The sequence below is a fragment of the Hyperolius riggenbachi genome, chromosome 11 (assembly GCF_040937935.1).
Source record: "Hyperolius riggenbachi isolate aHypRig1 chromosome 11, aHypRig1.pri, whole genome shotgun sequence".
Lineage (NCBI taxonomy): Eukaryota > Metazoa > Chordata > Amphibia > Anura > Hyperoliidae > Hyperolius > Hyperolius riggenbachi.
Window position 1 is genome coordinate 125,463,904 of NC_090656.1, and position 18,067 is coordinate 125,481,970.

General features: G+C 41.4%; 1 protein-coding gene across 5 annotated transcripts in view; it reads left to right on the forward strand.

Moving 5' to 3' along the window:
• CHID1 (chitinase domain containing 1) overlaps positions 1–18,067 on the forward strand; it is an 896,926-nt gene that overhangs the window by 201,126 nt on the left and 677,733 nt on the right. For all 5 annotated transcript variants that reach the window (XM_068261168.1, XM_068261169.1, XM_068261166.1 and 2 more), the window contains one exon: positions 8,832–8,924. In XM_068261168.1, the coding sequence (XP_068117269.1) occupies positions 8,832–8,924 (93 nt within the window). The remainder of the gene's footprint in view (positions 1–8,831; positions 8,925–18,067) is intronic.

Genomic DNA, 18,067 nt, shown 5'->3' on the forward strand with positions numbered 1-18,067 from the left:
CAATGGCCATATTACTGTATTTTCTGGCGTATGAGACTACTTTTTAACCCTTGAAAATCTTCTAAATAGTTGGTGGTCGTCTTATATGCCCGGGTGTCATTGATGCCAGGTGATCCGGAATGCGCATACGTGACGTGCTGATGGTTACGTAATGTTCATCCATGATGCGCATATGCGACATGCTGATGTTTAGTTACTGGGAGCTGGAGATTTGGCAGTTACTGCTAATACTGAAGGGGGAGCCCATCGCTCACACTGCAAGGTCTGGGACGCTCAGGGTATGGAAGAAAGAGATTACGCTGTGCCCATAAAACATGCCTCTTCCACCCATCTGGCCCGCCCTATCCTGTTACCGCCTCTCAGATCTGGCTGCTAAGGACTGTAGTGAAGCGGCGCAGGCGCACATGTGTGAGATCTGAGAGGCAGAGAAAGAGGTAAATAGGATACAAGGGTGGGCCAGACGGGAGAAAGAGGCGTCTTTTATGGGTACTGTGTGATCGATTATTTCATACCACTCTAATAAAAAGAGAGACAGGGAGAGCTTACTAATCCGCTTAGGGAGAGGGAGAGTTGAGCAATCCAACCAGTCAATAAATCACCTGTATACTGTTATATAATGGGTACCACATACTTTACACCCTAGGTTTTCAACGTGTGGTACGCGTACCCCAGGGTGTACTTCTGATGGTTCCAGGGGTACTTTACAGCTTCCACGATGGACTAGTGTATAATGGTAATGAAGGGAAAAGTATCACTGCAGAGGACAAGCTGCATCCAGCCTGCCCGGAAACACTGGCAGTTAGTAGAACAGCCACCAACTTCAGGCTCACAAATCCAGTGTACAAGCCTCCTCTGTCCCTTCACACTTCCTGTGAATTTAGGGGACATCCTGGGAGTAAACTGACCACAGATTGTACCAGGAGATTTTCGTGTTTTAACTTCTGAGCAGTTTTTTTTTTATTTAATTGAGTTTATAGGCTGAATTTGGCCTGCTTTAACTGCTGGCACTGGGTTATGATTATTATCATAACCCAATATATCATTATTTTTGAGATTGCGTGGAATTGTTGTTTATTAAATTTCAGCCTAGGATGCACAACCTTGTTGGTAATGACATCACAAGCAGCTCTTTCCTAATTTGCATAATACATGCTGCTGCTGATATATCACAGCACTCCCAACTTTTGCCATATACCAACACCTCAGCCCCATGGGTTTATAAGATAGTTCGATATACCTTATCTCAGGAACCAGCAGGACTGGGGGGCTGCAAGGGGGCTGCAATTTGACAATGAGTCTCTAGAAATCGCTTTGCCAGAATCGGCTGCACTGTGTGTACAAGTATGCATTAAGGCTGCTTTCACAGTAAGATGTTACAGGCGCACGTTAGTGCAGCCTGCAACACAGCCGAACTCACAGCAATGAAAACTAAATGGGCTGTTCTCAGTGCCCACGTTGCGTTACACTGTAACGCAGCATGTTTAAACAAAGTGCTGCATGCTGTACGTTATCCGCGGCTAAGCCGCGTTAGACTGTTTGCACATGCTCAGTAATGTTGGAGGAGGAGGTCTCCCCTCCTCCTCTGCTGCCAGCCACATGGCTAATTAATATTCACTGCACTGTATGACGTGCAGTGATTACTTTCTGGAGCGCCGCTTTGTGCGACGATTGGCTGGCGGGACCACGTGATGCCGCATGCGTCCAAGAGTACGCATCACGGCATCACAGGACGCGTGAAGAGCCGCTTAACGCGGCTCAATCTGACGTCCAACTTCAACCCCACTATGCGTTGTTAGGTGCACGTTATGCAACCTTAACGTGGCATCTAACGCAACGTCTTAGTGGGAAAGAAGCCTAAAACTTAGTTTCAAATATATAAGTAGATAGCAGTAGCGATCTTCAGTTTTAATTCTTGGCTGTGAGCACTAGTATATTGTATTTTAGTGCAAAGTGCATACTCTCATGAAATCAGGGTGCCGTCAGAAACTGAAATACTACATGGAGAATATTGATAGTTTTAAAATTTGTATATTCATGCATTGCATAGAGCAGTCTGTTTATTAACACTGAATACATTAATCTTTATAAGCAAGTTTACAATAATTACAGTGCATGCAGGCAGAAACATGCAATTACTATTTATCACTGTGACACACACAGTGTTCAGCAAAAGGCATGAAAATGGTGGATTCATTATTCCGATGGAACGTTCGGTTTCATAAAATAACATTGAGTGTACATTTCAGCACTTAGTATATATTTTCATGGCTATTAAAATGCAGTGTATGTCCTTTTTTATCTAGTGAGCAAGAGACCAACATAAAATGCAAACCAGCTTAATGGAATGCATCTAAAAAGGTCAGCAAAAAATAATAATAATAACTTATTGCCAGAACAGCAACATCTTCTTGTTCTGACTGTGCCATGCAATCTCTCTCGCTTTTCCAAGCTTCTAATGTTTGTGTCCCATCATACATTATAAGGCCAAGCCATACCAATGTTTCCAAAGTAAAGACGCCCATGAGTAAAACATTAAGTGCAAATATTGTGTTTTGTGAACAGTTCACATGTAAACTTTGTTTTTAGCTTTTCCAAATTCCTTTGTTAAATTTCACCTGCCAACCTTTTTTTCTTTAGTTTGATGTTGGATTAGCTCATGGTAATTAATAGACCAGACAACTACATTTATATTGCGCTCTTCTCCTGAAAGGCTCAAAGCACTTCAGTGCTGCAGCCACTTAGGGGGTGCTCCATGGGTGACCACAATAATTAGGGAGCCCAAAGTCTTGCCCAAAGTTTCCTTACTGTTTTATGTACTGACTTGAGCCAGGATTCAAACCCTGGTCAAGGGCTCAAATCCTACATCACAGGCAGCAGCCTTAACCGTACACTATCCAGCTCACCCTGTAGAGATGGTCAACAAGATGCTAGGAATTCCAGCTTACAAGTAAATGCAAATTATATAAAGTGTGCTATTCAAATGCTTCCTAATAGTTTTGATTGGCCTAATTCTATATTATAGTAATAATAATAATGAATTTACATGCAGTGATGACATCCAGCCTTATATGCTCCTCAGTGATGCATCATGGGGTAGCACAGTTGCTCACTTAAATTATTATTACTATTTCATATTTATATAGCAGCGACATTAAAGAGTGCATATTCATGTCGCTAACTGTCCCTAAGAGGAGCTCACAATCTAATCACTACCAAAGTCATATGCCCATTGTAGTCTAGGGCCAATGTAGAGGGAAGCCAATTGACTCTTGTTTTTTTGGAACATGAGAGGAAACCAGAGTACCTGGAGGAAACCCACGCAGGCATGCATAGAACATAAAAACTCTGTACAGATAGTTCCCTGGCTGGGATTCTAATCGAACACAGCGCTGCAAGGCGAGAGTGCTATCCACTATGCCACTTACATTTGAATTATCACAAAAATATTGAATTATCACATATTATAAGAAAGCAAATTGTATTGAACAAGGAGTCTGTGATACTATAAACTATGGCATTTTGATTGACAAAACAGAAGCACACATTCCATAAGAATCACAAATAAATAAATCAAAGGTGACATATAGACTGTCACTTCATTGTTTACAATCTGGCATGATTTAGTTGGTGAGTGCTGGAGAGACGTAGTGTAGGAGATTGGGGGGGGGGGGGGGGGGGGGGGGTACCTAGTCAGTGGGAGACCCTAACACTATTACTGCCTACTGAGTGCGCACTAGTGGCTGCCTCGCAAGCGCTTTGAGTCCGACAGGAGAAAAGCGCTATACAAAAAAAAAAAAAAAAGGAAAAAGGTATCAGAGCCACTCACAGGAAGCGAGTGGCTGCCTCTATTCAGTTACACTTTTTAAGGAGTCCTGAATACTGTACCAGTGATTTGTCCAGCCTGGCTATGCAACCCTAAGTTGAACTTAACCTTTTAGTCCATCAAATGTGCAAGTGCTTGTACTGTACCTCCAATGGGAGGACAGAGTTGCTCCTTTGCAGCAGAGAATGTACCAGAGCATGCTGAGCCATTTCTAGGCCAATTTCTGCTATAGTAAACTTCTGATTTAGTCAATTACTTTTCCTTGTCCCTTGGAGTTTACTCTAACGAGATTATACTGTATTGATTCACTAAAACTCTCCTGATTTGTAATGTACCAAACTGAGCCCTTTTTCCTGGTTTGATTCATATTTGTACATAAACAGAAACTATGTGCTGCAAGGTATGGCATGCAAATCCTTAGTGTTATACAAAACCATTGATCCACAATCAGAATTTTTCACTGTGCTCGATTTCTTTTGGAATTTGTTTAGTCTTAGAGACTTTCCAAAGATTACCTGTTCATTTGAGTAAAAGCAACAAGTTTCAAAGGGGGCAAATAATAATAATAAAAAAAAATCTGTATTTATGCCTTTTTGCTTATTACTACCATATGTGAAGTAAGAGTCTTTCATTCTCACCTCTCTTTATCCTCCCTTTATTGTTGTCTTGTTCTTTTTCTGTTTAACCTTCCTGGCGGTAAGCCCGAGCTGAGCTCGGGCTATGCCACGCAGGAAGATATCTCAGCCCCTGGTGGGGCGATTTGTACCATTTAAAAAAAAAAAAGGATTTTTGCCTATTTGGCAGAAAAAATTAACCGCCTGGGAGGTTAAAAATGGTTCACAAATGCGTTTGTATTATCCCTGGAATCAAAGGTTTTTGTAAGAAGTCTTAGCAGTCTCAAAGGACAACTGAAGTGAGAAGCATATTGGTGCTGTCATATGTATTTCCTTTTAAATTATACCAGTTGCCTAACAGCCATGCTCATCTCTTTGGCAGCAGTAGTGTCTGAATAACACCAGAAACATGCATGCAGCTAATCTTGTCAGATCTGACAATAATGTCACAAACCCCTAGTCTGCTGCATGCTTGTTCAGGGTCTATGGCTAAAAATATTAGACAGAGGATCAGCAGGACAGCCAGGCAACTGGTATTGCTTAAAGAGAAACTCCGACCAAGAATTGAACTTTATCCCAATCAGTAGCTAATACCCACTTTTACATGAAAAATATAATGATTTTCACAAACAGACCATCAGGGGGCGCTGTATGACTGATTTTGTGCTGAAACCCCTCCCACAAGAGGCTCTGGTACCGTACGGTACTCTGGGCAAACTGCCACAATGTAACAATGACACACACAGGAAATGGCTGTTTATAGCTGTCTGTTAAAGCCAGAACAGCTACATAATCTGCCCACAGTAACAATGTCACCATGTAATACATGTCAGAATGTGAATCTGGGAGAGGAAAGATTTTACAATGAGCAAACTCTGACTAAATCATGTATACATAATTATTGTAAAAATTAAGCACCTTTTTATATTAAATTATTTTCACTGGAGTTCCTCTTTAAAAGGAATAATTATATCATCCTCCATACGGTGGCGTAGCTAAGGAGCTGTGGGCTCTGATGCAAGTTTTACAATGGGGCCCCCCAAGTACTCTATACATAACAATTGATACGGCGCACCAAAACCTGCCAATGGCAACTACAGTGTCAGAGGTGCAAGGGGATGGGAACAGTTTGTTAATGATCAGCAACTAGGACTTTCGCAAACTTTGACATATAGAGTATCTGCATGGAGTTACTTGGACCTTTGCAAACCTTGAAACAGTGGCCATGCTTGTAGGCCTAGTAGATGCCAGTAATCACAATTTGCAATCTAATACCTGGTCAGCATGATCATTTCTTTTTCAGCAGTGCAATAATTTAATTGAAGTGTGTTTTTGGTCTAGAGGACTTCAGCCTCTCTATTAAGCCTCCTGGGATTTTTAAAGTCCATTTTTATTGGTGCTGACAATTTGTCAGTGATGGGGTTTAACATATTTTGATACATTTATATTCAATATATGTCTTTGTGTGTGTTTTCTATTTTGATTAAAATATAAAAATATTGTTGCATGCACCCAAGAGTCAGTTTACTTTCTTATACTTATTCGTTTGTTAATGATTACAACTATTCAAAGTATCTATGGATGTGATTGTTATGAGCACAGGACCTTTCAGGGCTCCTCTGGGCCAAGGGCCCCAATGCGGTCGCTTCTCACTACCTCTGCACCCCCTATTGCTCCATCCCCTGCCTCCATTTCTTTCTCCCTTCAGTTATCCTTAATGGGAGAAGGCTAAGAATTCTTAAAGAGGAACTTTAACAAAGGGTTGAACTTCATCCCAATCAGGAGCTGATACCCCCTTTCCCTCGAGAAATCGGAACCTTTTTTTTAATAGATCATCCAGGGTTGTGTGTATGGCTGATATTGTGGTGAAACCTCTCCCATAGTGTGCTGTCTGTGAACTTTGTTGCAGTGTGGGAAATAATGGTTTTTTCCAACTGCCAAGCAAACAATATCTCCCTCTGTGCATTTAACTCTGTTATGAACATTCTGTACAGATCACCTGGCAGAACTAAAGATGGCACCACCAGTGATACATTTCAGAATATAAATCAGCTAGAGACAATTTTTTACAATGGGCAAACAATGATTAAATAATATATAAATGAGTATTGGAAACAATAAGCAATTTTATTAATTGTTCTTTTCACAGCATTTCCTCTTTAGCCTCCCGAGCAGTGCATTTCTGTCTGGATTTATGGGTTTAAAAGGGGTTCATTTTTTTCAATAATTTTAGGCCTCCAATTCTTAAGTCTTAACTCACCAAAATATCAAAATCTATCAGATTGAAGGCCTGGTAGACACCCTGCATATAAATAAAAGACTGGAACACAAAATTGTTGAAATAATTAAATTTTATCAAGAAACTGAAAAAATAGTGAAACTGTACAAATAAGGCAGCAGATTATTATGCAGTATGTACATATATACACCTAATACACCTCCCATGTATGGTATATTTTAAAACGGGGAACGGCACAGAGGGCAACATCACAATCTAGGCAGTAGGATCAGGATTCTTGTCCTGGTGGTGGCAATTGAGGTGTCATCAGAATCAGAATCACGGACAGAGTCATGGACTGTGCTCAGGAGACAGACATCCTTTTTGTCATGCCAGGGGAGAGCCAGCATTTTCCCCTTTTGCCAAGCCACAATATCCCCAGTTTTCAGCTTCTGTTTGGCAAACGCTGATTGCATTTCCCGCCTGTTAGGCCTAACGGTGCCGTAGGCGTCAGTTTTTTTTATGAGAAACTAAAAAAAGTTCATGGGAACTGGTAACACAATAGCCTTTGTTAAGTAAAGGCTCAACCAGAGACAGTACAGAGGATGTCACCACTCCTAGTTGTTGAACCTGGGGTTTAACTTTGTGTCTTTGCCAGTATACAGTATTGCATTCCAAATGTAACCGGTTGACGACTCGCATAGCATGTACGATTTTATGCCAAAGTGGGCCCGCTTAGATGCTATGTACTGGACCCAACTCAGCCCTCCTCTTATAGGCCATCTGACTCGTCAACACTTATGTCCCTCTGTGGTACATAAGTGGTCCGGAAGTTGTCAACAAATTTCTTTTGAGTAATGTAAGTGACAGCGACATAGAAGAAAAGTAATTTATGGCTCATTTTACACCGAAAGAAACATACTTCTTCTTTGTATGTGTTAACATATATTTTAAATGTTGATGGTTTTTTTTTTTTTCCATATTGGTCCTTTAACGTGTACCTGAATTTAGATAGTGATTGTGAAGCTATAGGTATAACTTTCTTCTAGACAGCCTTACTTACCAAACTGCCCAACTGCTGTAAAGAAAATCCATCTGCCTGAGCCTGATGGGTCCCTTGTGCTGCCTGTCTGTCTGAGTTATGGATGTGTGGGCACCCCCTGCTGACATCACACCCCTGCCTATGTACCAGCGCAGCAGGTGGAAAATGGTCATAAGCAGTAGGTAGCTGTTGAAATGTTGCCACTCCCTGTCTGTTCAGCAGCCTGAGAGAGAGAGATTTTTAACTAAACAGCTATGAAGGATTTCAGTAAATAAGGCTGCAGAAGAAGCTTTGCCTTACCAGTAGATCAGTTTTCACTATTAGAGCTCAGGTCTGCTTTAATTGATAGCATTTCTAAAACAATTAGTTATTTAATATAGGGAGATGACAAAACAACAACCTGTGAAAAAAATAATCTGTTAGGTAGCCATGGCTGTAACTTACATGTGGATGAGTTGAACGAGTTTTACTTTTTTACAGCCTCTCTCCTGCCTCAGAATGTAGCAGAAACCAAAACAATATTTTCCCATGATGTACTGTGTATGTGTCAGTCATGATAACGATGACATGAAGGGACAATGGAGACAGTTTCATCTCCGTGACCCACAGGGGGGGGGGGGGGTACATTATTCAAGCCTCAGTGTTGAGACCATCTTAACCTGCCGTACCCCTAGCTTTGCGTATTCCCCACAGTTTATTTTATTCGGATATGTTAATTGGGTTGAACAGCTTTGAACAGCCAGAGTTATTCTCCAGCCATTGTAACTGGTTTTGTTTGGCAATACTTGGAGGGTTTAGATACTTGCAGAGTTTTTTTCAGTTTATCAAGCATATATTGTTTCATTGAGACAAGCCCGTCTCCCCGCATACCTGGGACCTCTTCTCATTGCCTATTCTTGTTGCTGTCATTTGGTGTATGCTACCTGCCAGCAGAAACATACTGCAAAGATCGTACACAGCTCATGCAATTTCCCTTATCTACTATTCAGAGTTCATTGTCAACATTTTAATGTAGCCAGGCCAGTAAAGGACGATTGCTACGTGGTTACTATGGATAACTGAAATGCGCATGCCATTCTTGGCTTTAGAAATGAGGGCCTTTGTACTGATGCATGCTATGTGCTGTCCTTTCAGGGAGCTGGTCCATATGTTGACACACATTGGAGAAGCGCTACATCAAGCTAAACTTTACTTCATCCTTGTTATCCCTCCTGCAGTGGCACCGGGGTAAGTAAAACAATTGTACTGAGAGGCCTATGGCCTTGGCAGAAGCACTTTAATTTATTTATAATATATATATTGCACACAACTATTCTCTATGTTCCAAGGTCTTACTATTCACTGCTCCAGGTGAGGACTATTATGTACTGGATGAGGTTAGATTATGGTCAAGGACTATACTTTGAACAAAAGTCTTTGTTACTGTAGAATGCTTCTCTTTGATCTCACATACGTCAGTGGGCAAGATTAACAATCATTACCTTTTGTGCCTAGCATATAACCAGGTCACTTATGCTGGGAATACACATTACGTTTGCGAGTTTGATCAGCCATTCGATTTTATGCTCGATTCTCTTATCTCCCACTAGTTTTTCTTATCTTTTTTCCATTCACTTCTATGAGAAATTGAGCGGAAAAGATTAGATCAGGCTAAGCTTGACAAGTTAGCTTAATTTGCAGAGTTTTATGCGGGATTCTCCTTCTTTTTGTGAACACACACATGGGCTCTTCACTTGATAGGAAGGGATATCTGAGACAAGAAACAGTTTTTTCTTTATTCTTTCCCATGCACAAAAACAGGGAAAGCAGTAGCATCAGGCAGGGTCTGTTCTAGTTGCAATGGGGCCCTGGTGCAAAAATAACTTGGGAGGACCCTTTGATGCACCCCCTTCCAACCAAATCACCCCTAGGGCCCCTGGGCCAATTGCCAGCCCTGATCCAATCCATCACATGTCCCCTAAAAAGTATTTTTGGGGTTCCCATTAGTCACCTCCTTCTTTTCCTATACAGAGTAACTCACAGCATTCTTGCTCTCGTGAATCACCATAGCTGTGCCAAATCTGTCACAAAAGTGCAGTACAAAGGAGATGTCAAGAAAAGAAAACAAACTGGCCCCTCCACTGTTTCTTCATAGTGCACCTACAGAACACTTAGGGCACTAAGTATAATGTATGCAAAATGCTTTGATTTGCTTATAATGTAAACCAACCTATTTGAAAATAGTATAAATACTGTGAGAGGCCTAGTGCACACCAGAGCAGTTCGGCTGTGTTTTGCGATCCGGTTGCGGCTGCGGATACGCTTAGGTAATGTATTTCAATGGGCTGGTGCACACCAGAGCGGGAGGCGTTTTGCAGAAACGCATACTCCCAGGGTGAGGCAATTTTTGGATTGTGGATGCGTTTCTGCCTCAATGTTAAGTATAGGAAAAATGCAAACCGCTCTGAAAAACGCCTGTTCAGAGCGGTTTTGCCGGCGTTTTTGTTACAGAAGCTGTTCAGCAACAGCTGTACTGTAACAATATATGAAATCTACTACACCAAAAAAGAAACTGAAACGCTACAGAAGAAGAAGAAAAAGCGTTTAAAAATCTGCTAGCATTTTGCGGATCTGCTAGCGGTTTTTGGTGTGCACCAGGCCTCACTTTTACCTGATGAAGAATTTCATTTGCTTTAGGTTCGGGTCTCCATTGTATTTTTTATATCATAATGTGCCAACTGTTTTCAGCAGGTGAAAGTTGTGGGCTTCAGGTAGACCAGTTTAGCATTTGAACGCTTTTACTAGCGAGCCATGCTTTACATGGCCGGATTTCCGCACAGGCCGAATAGGCCCGTTCCTAGGGCGGAAGAAAAGTAGTAAGAGAGCTGGGGCGGCTGTCACAAACCGGCAGCAGATCAGCCGTTGTTCGGCAATCAGCTGTCTGCTCCAGCCGCACTGTTCTCTAGTCTCTTTTGCATACACGCAGCATGAGAGCGCCCCTCCCTTCCTCTCCACTCTGATGACACTGAGGGGAGGAGGGGCTGAGCTCTCTGCTAGCCAGCCGGGAGATTCAACGGAGGAAGAGAACCGGTAACTATGCGGGGCACTGTAAGCATGGAGGGGGCTGCGGGGAGGGGAAACAACGTGCAGCCAGCCATAGCGAGTGTCTCATAGTGAAGTGTGTCTGTCAGTAAGTATATTGCTGCAGCTAACTCTGTATTACTGCACACAGTCACTCAGTCCCTACGAACTAGAACTACGGAGTGAGTGCCCAGCTGGGAGCTCTCTGTCTCTCTCCCCCTTTTTCCCCCTTCTTCAAGGCTATGATTTCTAGAAAGTGAGGCTGCTGTTGCAAGCCCAGCAATCACTGCAGCCTTATCTATCAATAAGATAAGGAAACAGAGTTGCCTGGCTTAGTGTGTGAAGAGGAGAGCACACAGGAAGTAATGAGAGAGCAAATCGGGCTGTGATGCAATAACTGAAGCCTGTGTGACTATGATAGCAGAAATGATCTTACATCTCTCTGCTCATTGACAGAATCCTGCTAGCCTGGCCATAATCTGCAGTGCTTCCTACCTTACTCCCAGAATGCTGTACTTCATGCCACCTCAACACTCATCCTGATGCCCTCTCCCATCTCCTGTCACTCTCACTGCTTCTCCCCTTTACCCCCCCCCCCCTCCTTCCAGTCCTTACACTTCATACTCTCTCATCCTATCTGTCCTTCCCTCTTTATATCTCCAAAAGCATCCCACCACTGTGTCATGTAATGCTTTTAACCCCTGCTATGGGATCACAGAGGTTCAGCGCTTAGTGATCCTGATCGCCTAAGTGCCAGGCAGATGATGGGAAAAATCTGGTTCCAAACGTGGGGTTTGTATAAACAATGGCACTGCCGCTGCCCGTGTGAACCAGCTCTAAAGATATAATATATTACTCATGTCCTCCATACCACATTGCAGAGTGCAGAGTGCAGAATGATTATCCTCAGAGGAGCTCACAATCCTACCATAGTCACAGTATAATGACCTACTTATTTATTTACGTACTAAATTATGTATTCATATAGCACTGACCTCTTCTGCAGCACTGTACAGAGTACATATTCATGTCACTGACTGTCCTCAGAGGAGCTCACAATCTAATCCTACCATAGTCATAGTCTAATGTCCTACCATATTATTATTATTATGTATTTATATAGCACTGACATCTTCTGCAGCACTGTACAGAGTACATAGTCATGTCACTGACTGTCCTCAGAGGAGCTCACAATCTAATCCCTACCATAGTCATAGTCTAATGTCCTACCATATTATTATTATGTATTTGTATATCACTGACATCTTCTGCAGCGCTTTACAGAGTACATAGTCATGCCACTGACTGTCATCAGAGGAGCTCACAATCTAATCCTACCATAGTCATAGTCTAATGTCCTATCATATTATTATTATTATTATTATGTATTCGTATACAATACAATAACATTTCTATAGCGCTTTTCTCCCATAGGACTCCAAGCGCTTAGGCTCTCTTAGATTCAGTATAGCACTGACATCTGCTGCAGCACTATATGCCTAGCCTAACCCTAAATTGACAAATGACCTAACCAACTTTTTTTTTTTTGTAAATTCCTACCCCTGACCTGATATCCTGATCTATAAGTATCCCTAAACCCCCCATCCAATAACACTATCCTAACCCTGTCGATGTCATGGGGCGGCTGGTGATAGTGGGCCTAGGGCGGTAAAAAGTACAAATCTGGCCCTGATGCTTTGGTAATGCATGCATGATGCAATTTGGCATTATCTTGTGGAAATAAGCAAGAACTTCACTGAAGAAGCTATCACCTAGATAGCAGTATATGTTGCTCCTAAGTCTACAGTGAGGGAAATAAATATTTGATCCACAGCTGATTTTGCTCTTTACCATCTGGTCAAGAAATGACCACTCTATAATTGTAATAGTAGGTTTATTGTAGTTTGAGAGACGGCATAACAACAAAGGAAACCTCAAAAACCAATGCCCCAAAGTTATAGCTTGATGTGCATTGAAATGAGTGAAATAAGTAGTTGATCCCCTATCAAAAGATGACTTAGTACTTGGTGTCAAAACCCTTTTTGGCAATCACAGAGGTCGGGTTACTTGTATTTAACCACCAGGTTTGCACTCATCTCAGAAGGGATTTTGGCTCACCCCTCTTTGCAGATCCTCTCCAAGTCAGTAGTGACCAATTTTTAGTGTTCTGCCTGAGAGGTGGAGGTATTCATCCAAAAATGGAAGGTTCATTGGGCCCTCAATGCATTGTCCCACAGTTATTCTGTATGCTTAATGACCACAGCACCCTCTCCCAAGCCTTCTCTAAATCACTTTTCACTGGTGAACTTATTAAAGAGGAACTCCAGTGAAAATAATATCATAAAAAAGTGCTTCATTTTTACAATAATTATGTATAAATGATTTAGTCAGTGTTTGCCCATTGTAAAATATTTTATATTCGGACATTTATCACATGGTGACGTTTTTACTGCTGGCAAGTGATGTAGCTGCTGCTTGCTGTTTTGGCAGTTGGAAACAGATATTTCCCACAATGCAACAGGGTTCACAGACAGGAAACTGCCAAAAGTACGTATTCACAATTTCTTTGTGGGGGGGGGGGGGGGGGGTTTACCACAATATCAGCCATACAGCACCCCCTGATGGTCTGTTAGCTAAAAGGAATAGATTTCTCATGTAAAAGGGGGTATCAGCTACTGATGGGGATAAAGTTCAATTCTTGGTCTGAGTTTAAAGGGAACCTGAAGTGAGGAAAATTATTTAACCTATTTTGGTTTCTGGACGTAGAAACTACGTCCAGAAACCATGTGCGCTACCGCGCGCCCCCGCGGCCGATCGCGCGCGTGCACGCGCACTCCCGGCCGCGGATTCGGTAGTCAGGGAATCAATGTATCGGACTATGAAGTCCGATCACTGATTCCTCCTCCCCGCTGAAAAAGCGACAGCTTCTCTCGGAAGCTGCGCCTTTTCTGGCCATTCACTGCCTGATGCGCCACTCTAAGCGTGTGTTACGCTTAGAGTGACGTCATGTAAACAAACTCATGGCCGCCATCTTGTGGCCAAAAAGTAATACTACACCTGAAAATAAAAATGAATTAAAATCAACACACATTTACATTATAAATCTATTGTTTACCCCCCACCCTCCCAAAACTACCCAAATAAAATGTTTACTATAAATAAAAAAAAACATTACAATAAAAAAAAAAAAAACATGTAAATATTTACCTAAGGGTCTAAACTTTTTAAATATCAATGTAAAGATGAAATATTTCTATATTTTTTTTATTTTAAACTTGTTAATAGTGATGGATGCAAAATGGAAAAAATGCACCTTTATTTCCAAATAAAATATTGTCGCCATACATTGTGATAGGGACATAATTTTAACGGTGTAATAACCGGGACATATGGGCATATACAATACGTGAGTTTTAATTATGGAGGCATGTATTATTTTAAAACTATAATGGCTAAAAACTGAGAAATAATGAATTTTTCCATTTTTTTCTTATTCTTCCTGTTAAAATGCGTTTACAGTAAAGTGGCTCTTAGCAAAATGTACCCCCCAAAGAAAGCCTAATTGGTGGCGGAAAAAACAAGATATAGATCAGTTCATTGTGATAAGTAGTGATAAAGTTATAGGCTAATGAATGGGAGGTGAACATTTCTCTCGTGAAAACCACGGAACCTGAATGGGTTAAAATAAACACATGACGTAGCTGCAGATGAATATTACATACTAACCTCACCGTCCGTTCCTCTCAGAAGCTTACCATTTTCTTCTTACAGTGATCCATTCTAGTTCTGACAATATTTTGTCAGAACTGAAATATACCAGTTGCTGTCAGTTATATATCAGCAGCTGTCAGTTACAACTGAATGTGCAAGGTAAAGTCCATGTTTCCCTATGGCTCAAGTGGGTGATATTACAGTTTAACAGTGTGCTGACCTGGAAGCTGTTGGGGGGTAATGGCCATTTTAAAAATGGAGGACAGAGAATTCCATTGATCACAGTAGACAAACAGGACGCAGGAGAGGAGAAAGAGATTGAGGAATAGACTATACAGGAGGTACATATGACCTGTGTATGGTTATTTTGACTTTTTATTTTCAGTTCAGGTTCTCTTTAAGACAGGCCTTTGCATATGCTTTCTTGAGCAGTGGGAGTTTCTGGCTGTTGCGAGATATCATTCCATTATGTCATAGTGTGTTACCATAGGAGTTCTTGGTTACTGTGGTCCTAGTTGCCTTAGATCTGCCTTAGATTATTAACACGCCCCTACCATTTATTTGTAGGCTGATCTATCACCATTCTCATGATTATGTATACCCCATGAAGAAACATCTTGCATGGAGCTCCAGACCAAATGATGGTCATTTTATATTTCTTCCATTTCTGAATAGTTGCACTAACAATTGTCACCTTCTGATCAAACATCTTGCTAATGCATTTGAATCACTTTTCAGCATTGTGCAGGTCTACAATCTTTTCCTGCATGTCCTTCAAAGGTCTTTGTTCTTGCAAACTGATTCCATGGACAGGTGTTTAATTTCTTTCACTTTTTATTAAACTGGAACTACCATAAACCTTATGAACTGTTTATTTCTTTGTAAATGGACAAACTTACAAATTTAGCAGGGGATCCCCCCCAAAAAACATAGATGTGTGTGTGTGTATGTATATATATATATATATATATATATATATATGTATATACATACATACATATATATATACAAAATGGTGTACGCGTGAGAAGTGGATCAAAAATCATACATCATTCCAAACATTTTTTACAAATAAATAACTGCAAAGTTGGGTGTGCGTAATTATTCAGCCCCCTGAGTCAATACTTTGTAGAACCACCTTTTGCTGCAATTACAGCTGCCAGTCTTTTAGGGTATGTCTCTACCAGCTTTGCACATCTAGAGACTGAAATCCTTGCCCATTCTTCTTTGCAAAACAGCTCCAGTTCAGTCAGATTAGGTGGACAGCGTTTGTGAACAGCAGTTTTCAGATCTTGGCACAGATTCTCGATTGGATTTAGATCTGGACTTTGACTGGGCCATTCTAACACAGATATGTTTTGTTTTAACATATAGAATTTCTAAATATGGTGGTCGGTGTATGATAAGGACCCAAAATTAAATTCGCAGTATAGCAATACATGCAAATTTAATGCATATAGAAGAGAATTTACAAAAATACAAAAAAGAAGAAATTTAATTCACATGCTCCATGTCAACAAGCTAAATAGATTATTTTACAAATGAAGAATTGACTATTGGGTGCATGTGAAAAAATTAAAAAACCTTTATTAATCTAATAACATAAATAATCTAATGACATAAATATATGAATTCTAAAAACCAATACAAAAATGCATAGTAGGATGTAGATAACCCAACTGACTCCAGAGACAAATCAAGACAAAAGGGGCTGCAGTCCCCTATGTCCAGATACAACGCTCACTCCTAGACCTATATGAAGATGGCTGATGTAATCAGCTACAGCAAAGAGTCCAAGACTTGTGACCATGTGAAACTTCAATCAATTATAAAGTGGTTTGTAAATGGGCAAAGATCAAGCAAACACAAAGTCCACCGGTAATCCCAATCGCAGATGTCGGTAGTTATGGTAACAGTTCAGATTGTCATGTACCCCTCAGGGAAGCCATGTAGTTCCAGCTTGATGTATATGCATATAGTGGAGTTCCACGGAAAAGCAGCAAAACAAATAAGCTGTGCAAGCAAGCAAGTTTGTAGCAAAATACAAAAATGGTAATGATGCAAGCATAGGACAAGCCTGTGTATGGAAAAGGCCTCTATGTCAAAATGCTGTAGAGTTCAGATAATGTTGCAGGTAGCTGCAGGGTTCCCAGACACCTGTAGGTAAGTCAACAGCCCATAGCCGCAACGCTGGACATTCAATCCACTGAGTCCCAAAAGCAAAGCAATATTGTGGATGATGCTATTGGCAAGCTTGAAAACAGCGTATAGCATATGCAGCAGGCAACAGTTCATGCAAATGTGAGAAGACAGGTGTCAATATTACCCCTTCAAGCAGCGTCCTTGCCAATGATGGATAAATCCGGGCAAGTCAGTATCCGGGCAAGTCAGTGGTATGCGGATGCCTATTTGCTCGACATGTTTCGCTAAATTACTTAAGCCTCATCAGGAACTGGCATCCTGATACTTGTGGTGCATCTCTACCATAGCGTCCTAAAGACGCCATTCAAATACATGCTATGGCCGCTCACCGCCGCCTCCTCCACCCCGCCCGTCCACGCCCAGAGTCTCCGCCCCCGGCCACCTCCCAGCACGCAGCCCAATGCCGTCATGCGGAGGTACGCCTAGCGTACCAGACCTCAGCCCGCAGACCGAAAGTCCGCGCTACAAAGGGCGGAAGTGCGTCACCTCCAAGTGTACCAACGGTGCATAGCCCGGAGAAAGGAGAACCAGGCGCGCACGCGCAAGGACAAAGAGGCGGGGAGGCAGCCCGCTTGTTCCCCTACATTAACATACAATACAACTTAGCACATTTTTTAGGGGATGGATAGATGAAAGAGGGGGATTTAATGCGTCCAAAGAAGATGATATGCAGATTGTTAATATCTCCAGGGAACAGTTGTCTCCTGGTCTTACGTCTTTGTTGTCCAAAGGTCTGGGCTTTTGTCCTAATGGAAAATTGGACAAATTCGAATTTATTAAAGATGTTCACTTATTTGGACGCAACTTAACCCTTAAAATGTTGCACAAAAAGAAAGAAACTGCCCCCCTTGGTGGGGCTATTTCAGACTGGAAGGACTGGACTAATCAGGACTATAGGGCAATAATGGACCTAATAAAATTGAGGGATGAAAATGACAGTATGGACAATGAGTCAATGGAAGGTCTGAGTGTTAGCTCTAGAATTAATAAAGATTTTAAAAAACGTTCCACATCGTTTCCCCCGTTTTCGCTCCGTCCAAGTTTACATACTTTTGTATCTTTAGTGGAGGATGATATCCGTAAATTATGGATTGAACCTGAATCCACTTCTAATCTTTCTGTTGATGAATTGGAAGCTCTGGATGGCATACGATCTAATGATCATTTAGTGATTAAACCTTCCGATAAGGGAGGAAATGTGGTGGTAATGAATGTGGAACAATACACTTATATGTGTCAAAAGATTTTAAACAATCGTGATTGGTATCAGAGGGTCTCTCCATCCAGGGTCATCAGAAACCAGCGGGTGCTTTTTGACATAGAGGATGCTACCCGCACAGGTATTATTACACCTCAAATTGCTGAATCGCTGAAGGTGGGAAACCCTATTACACCCA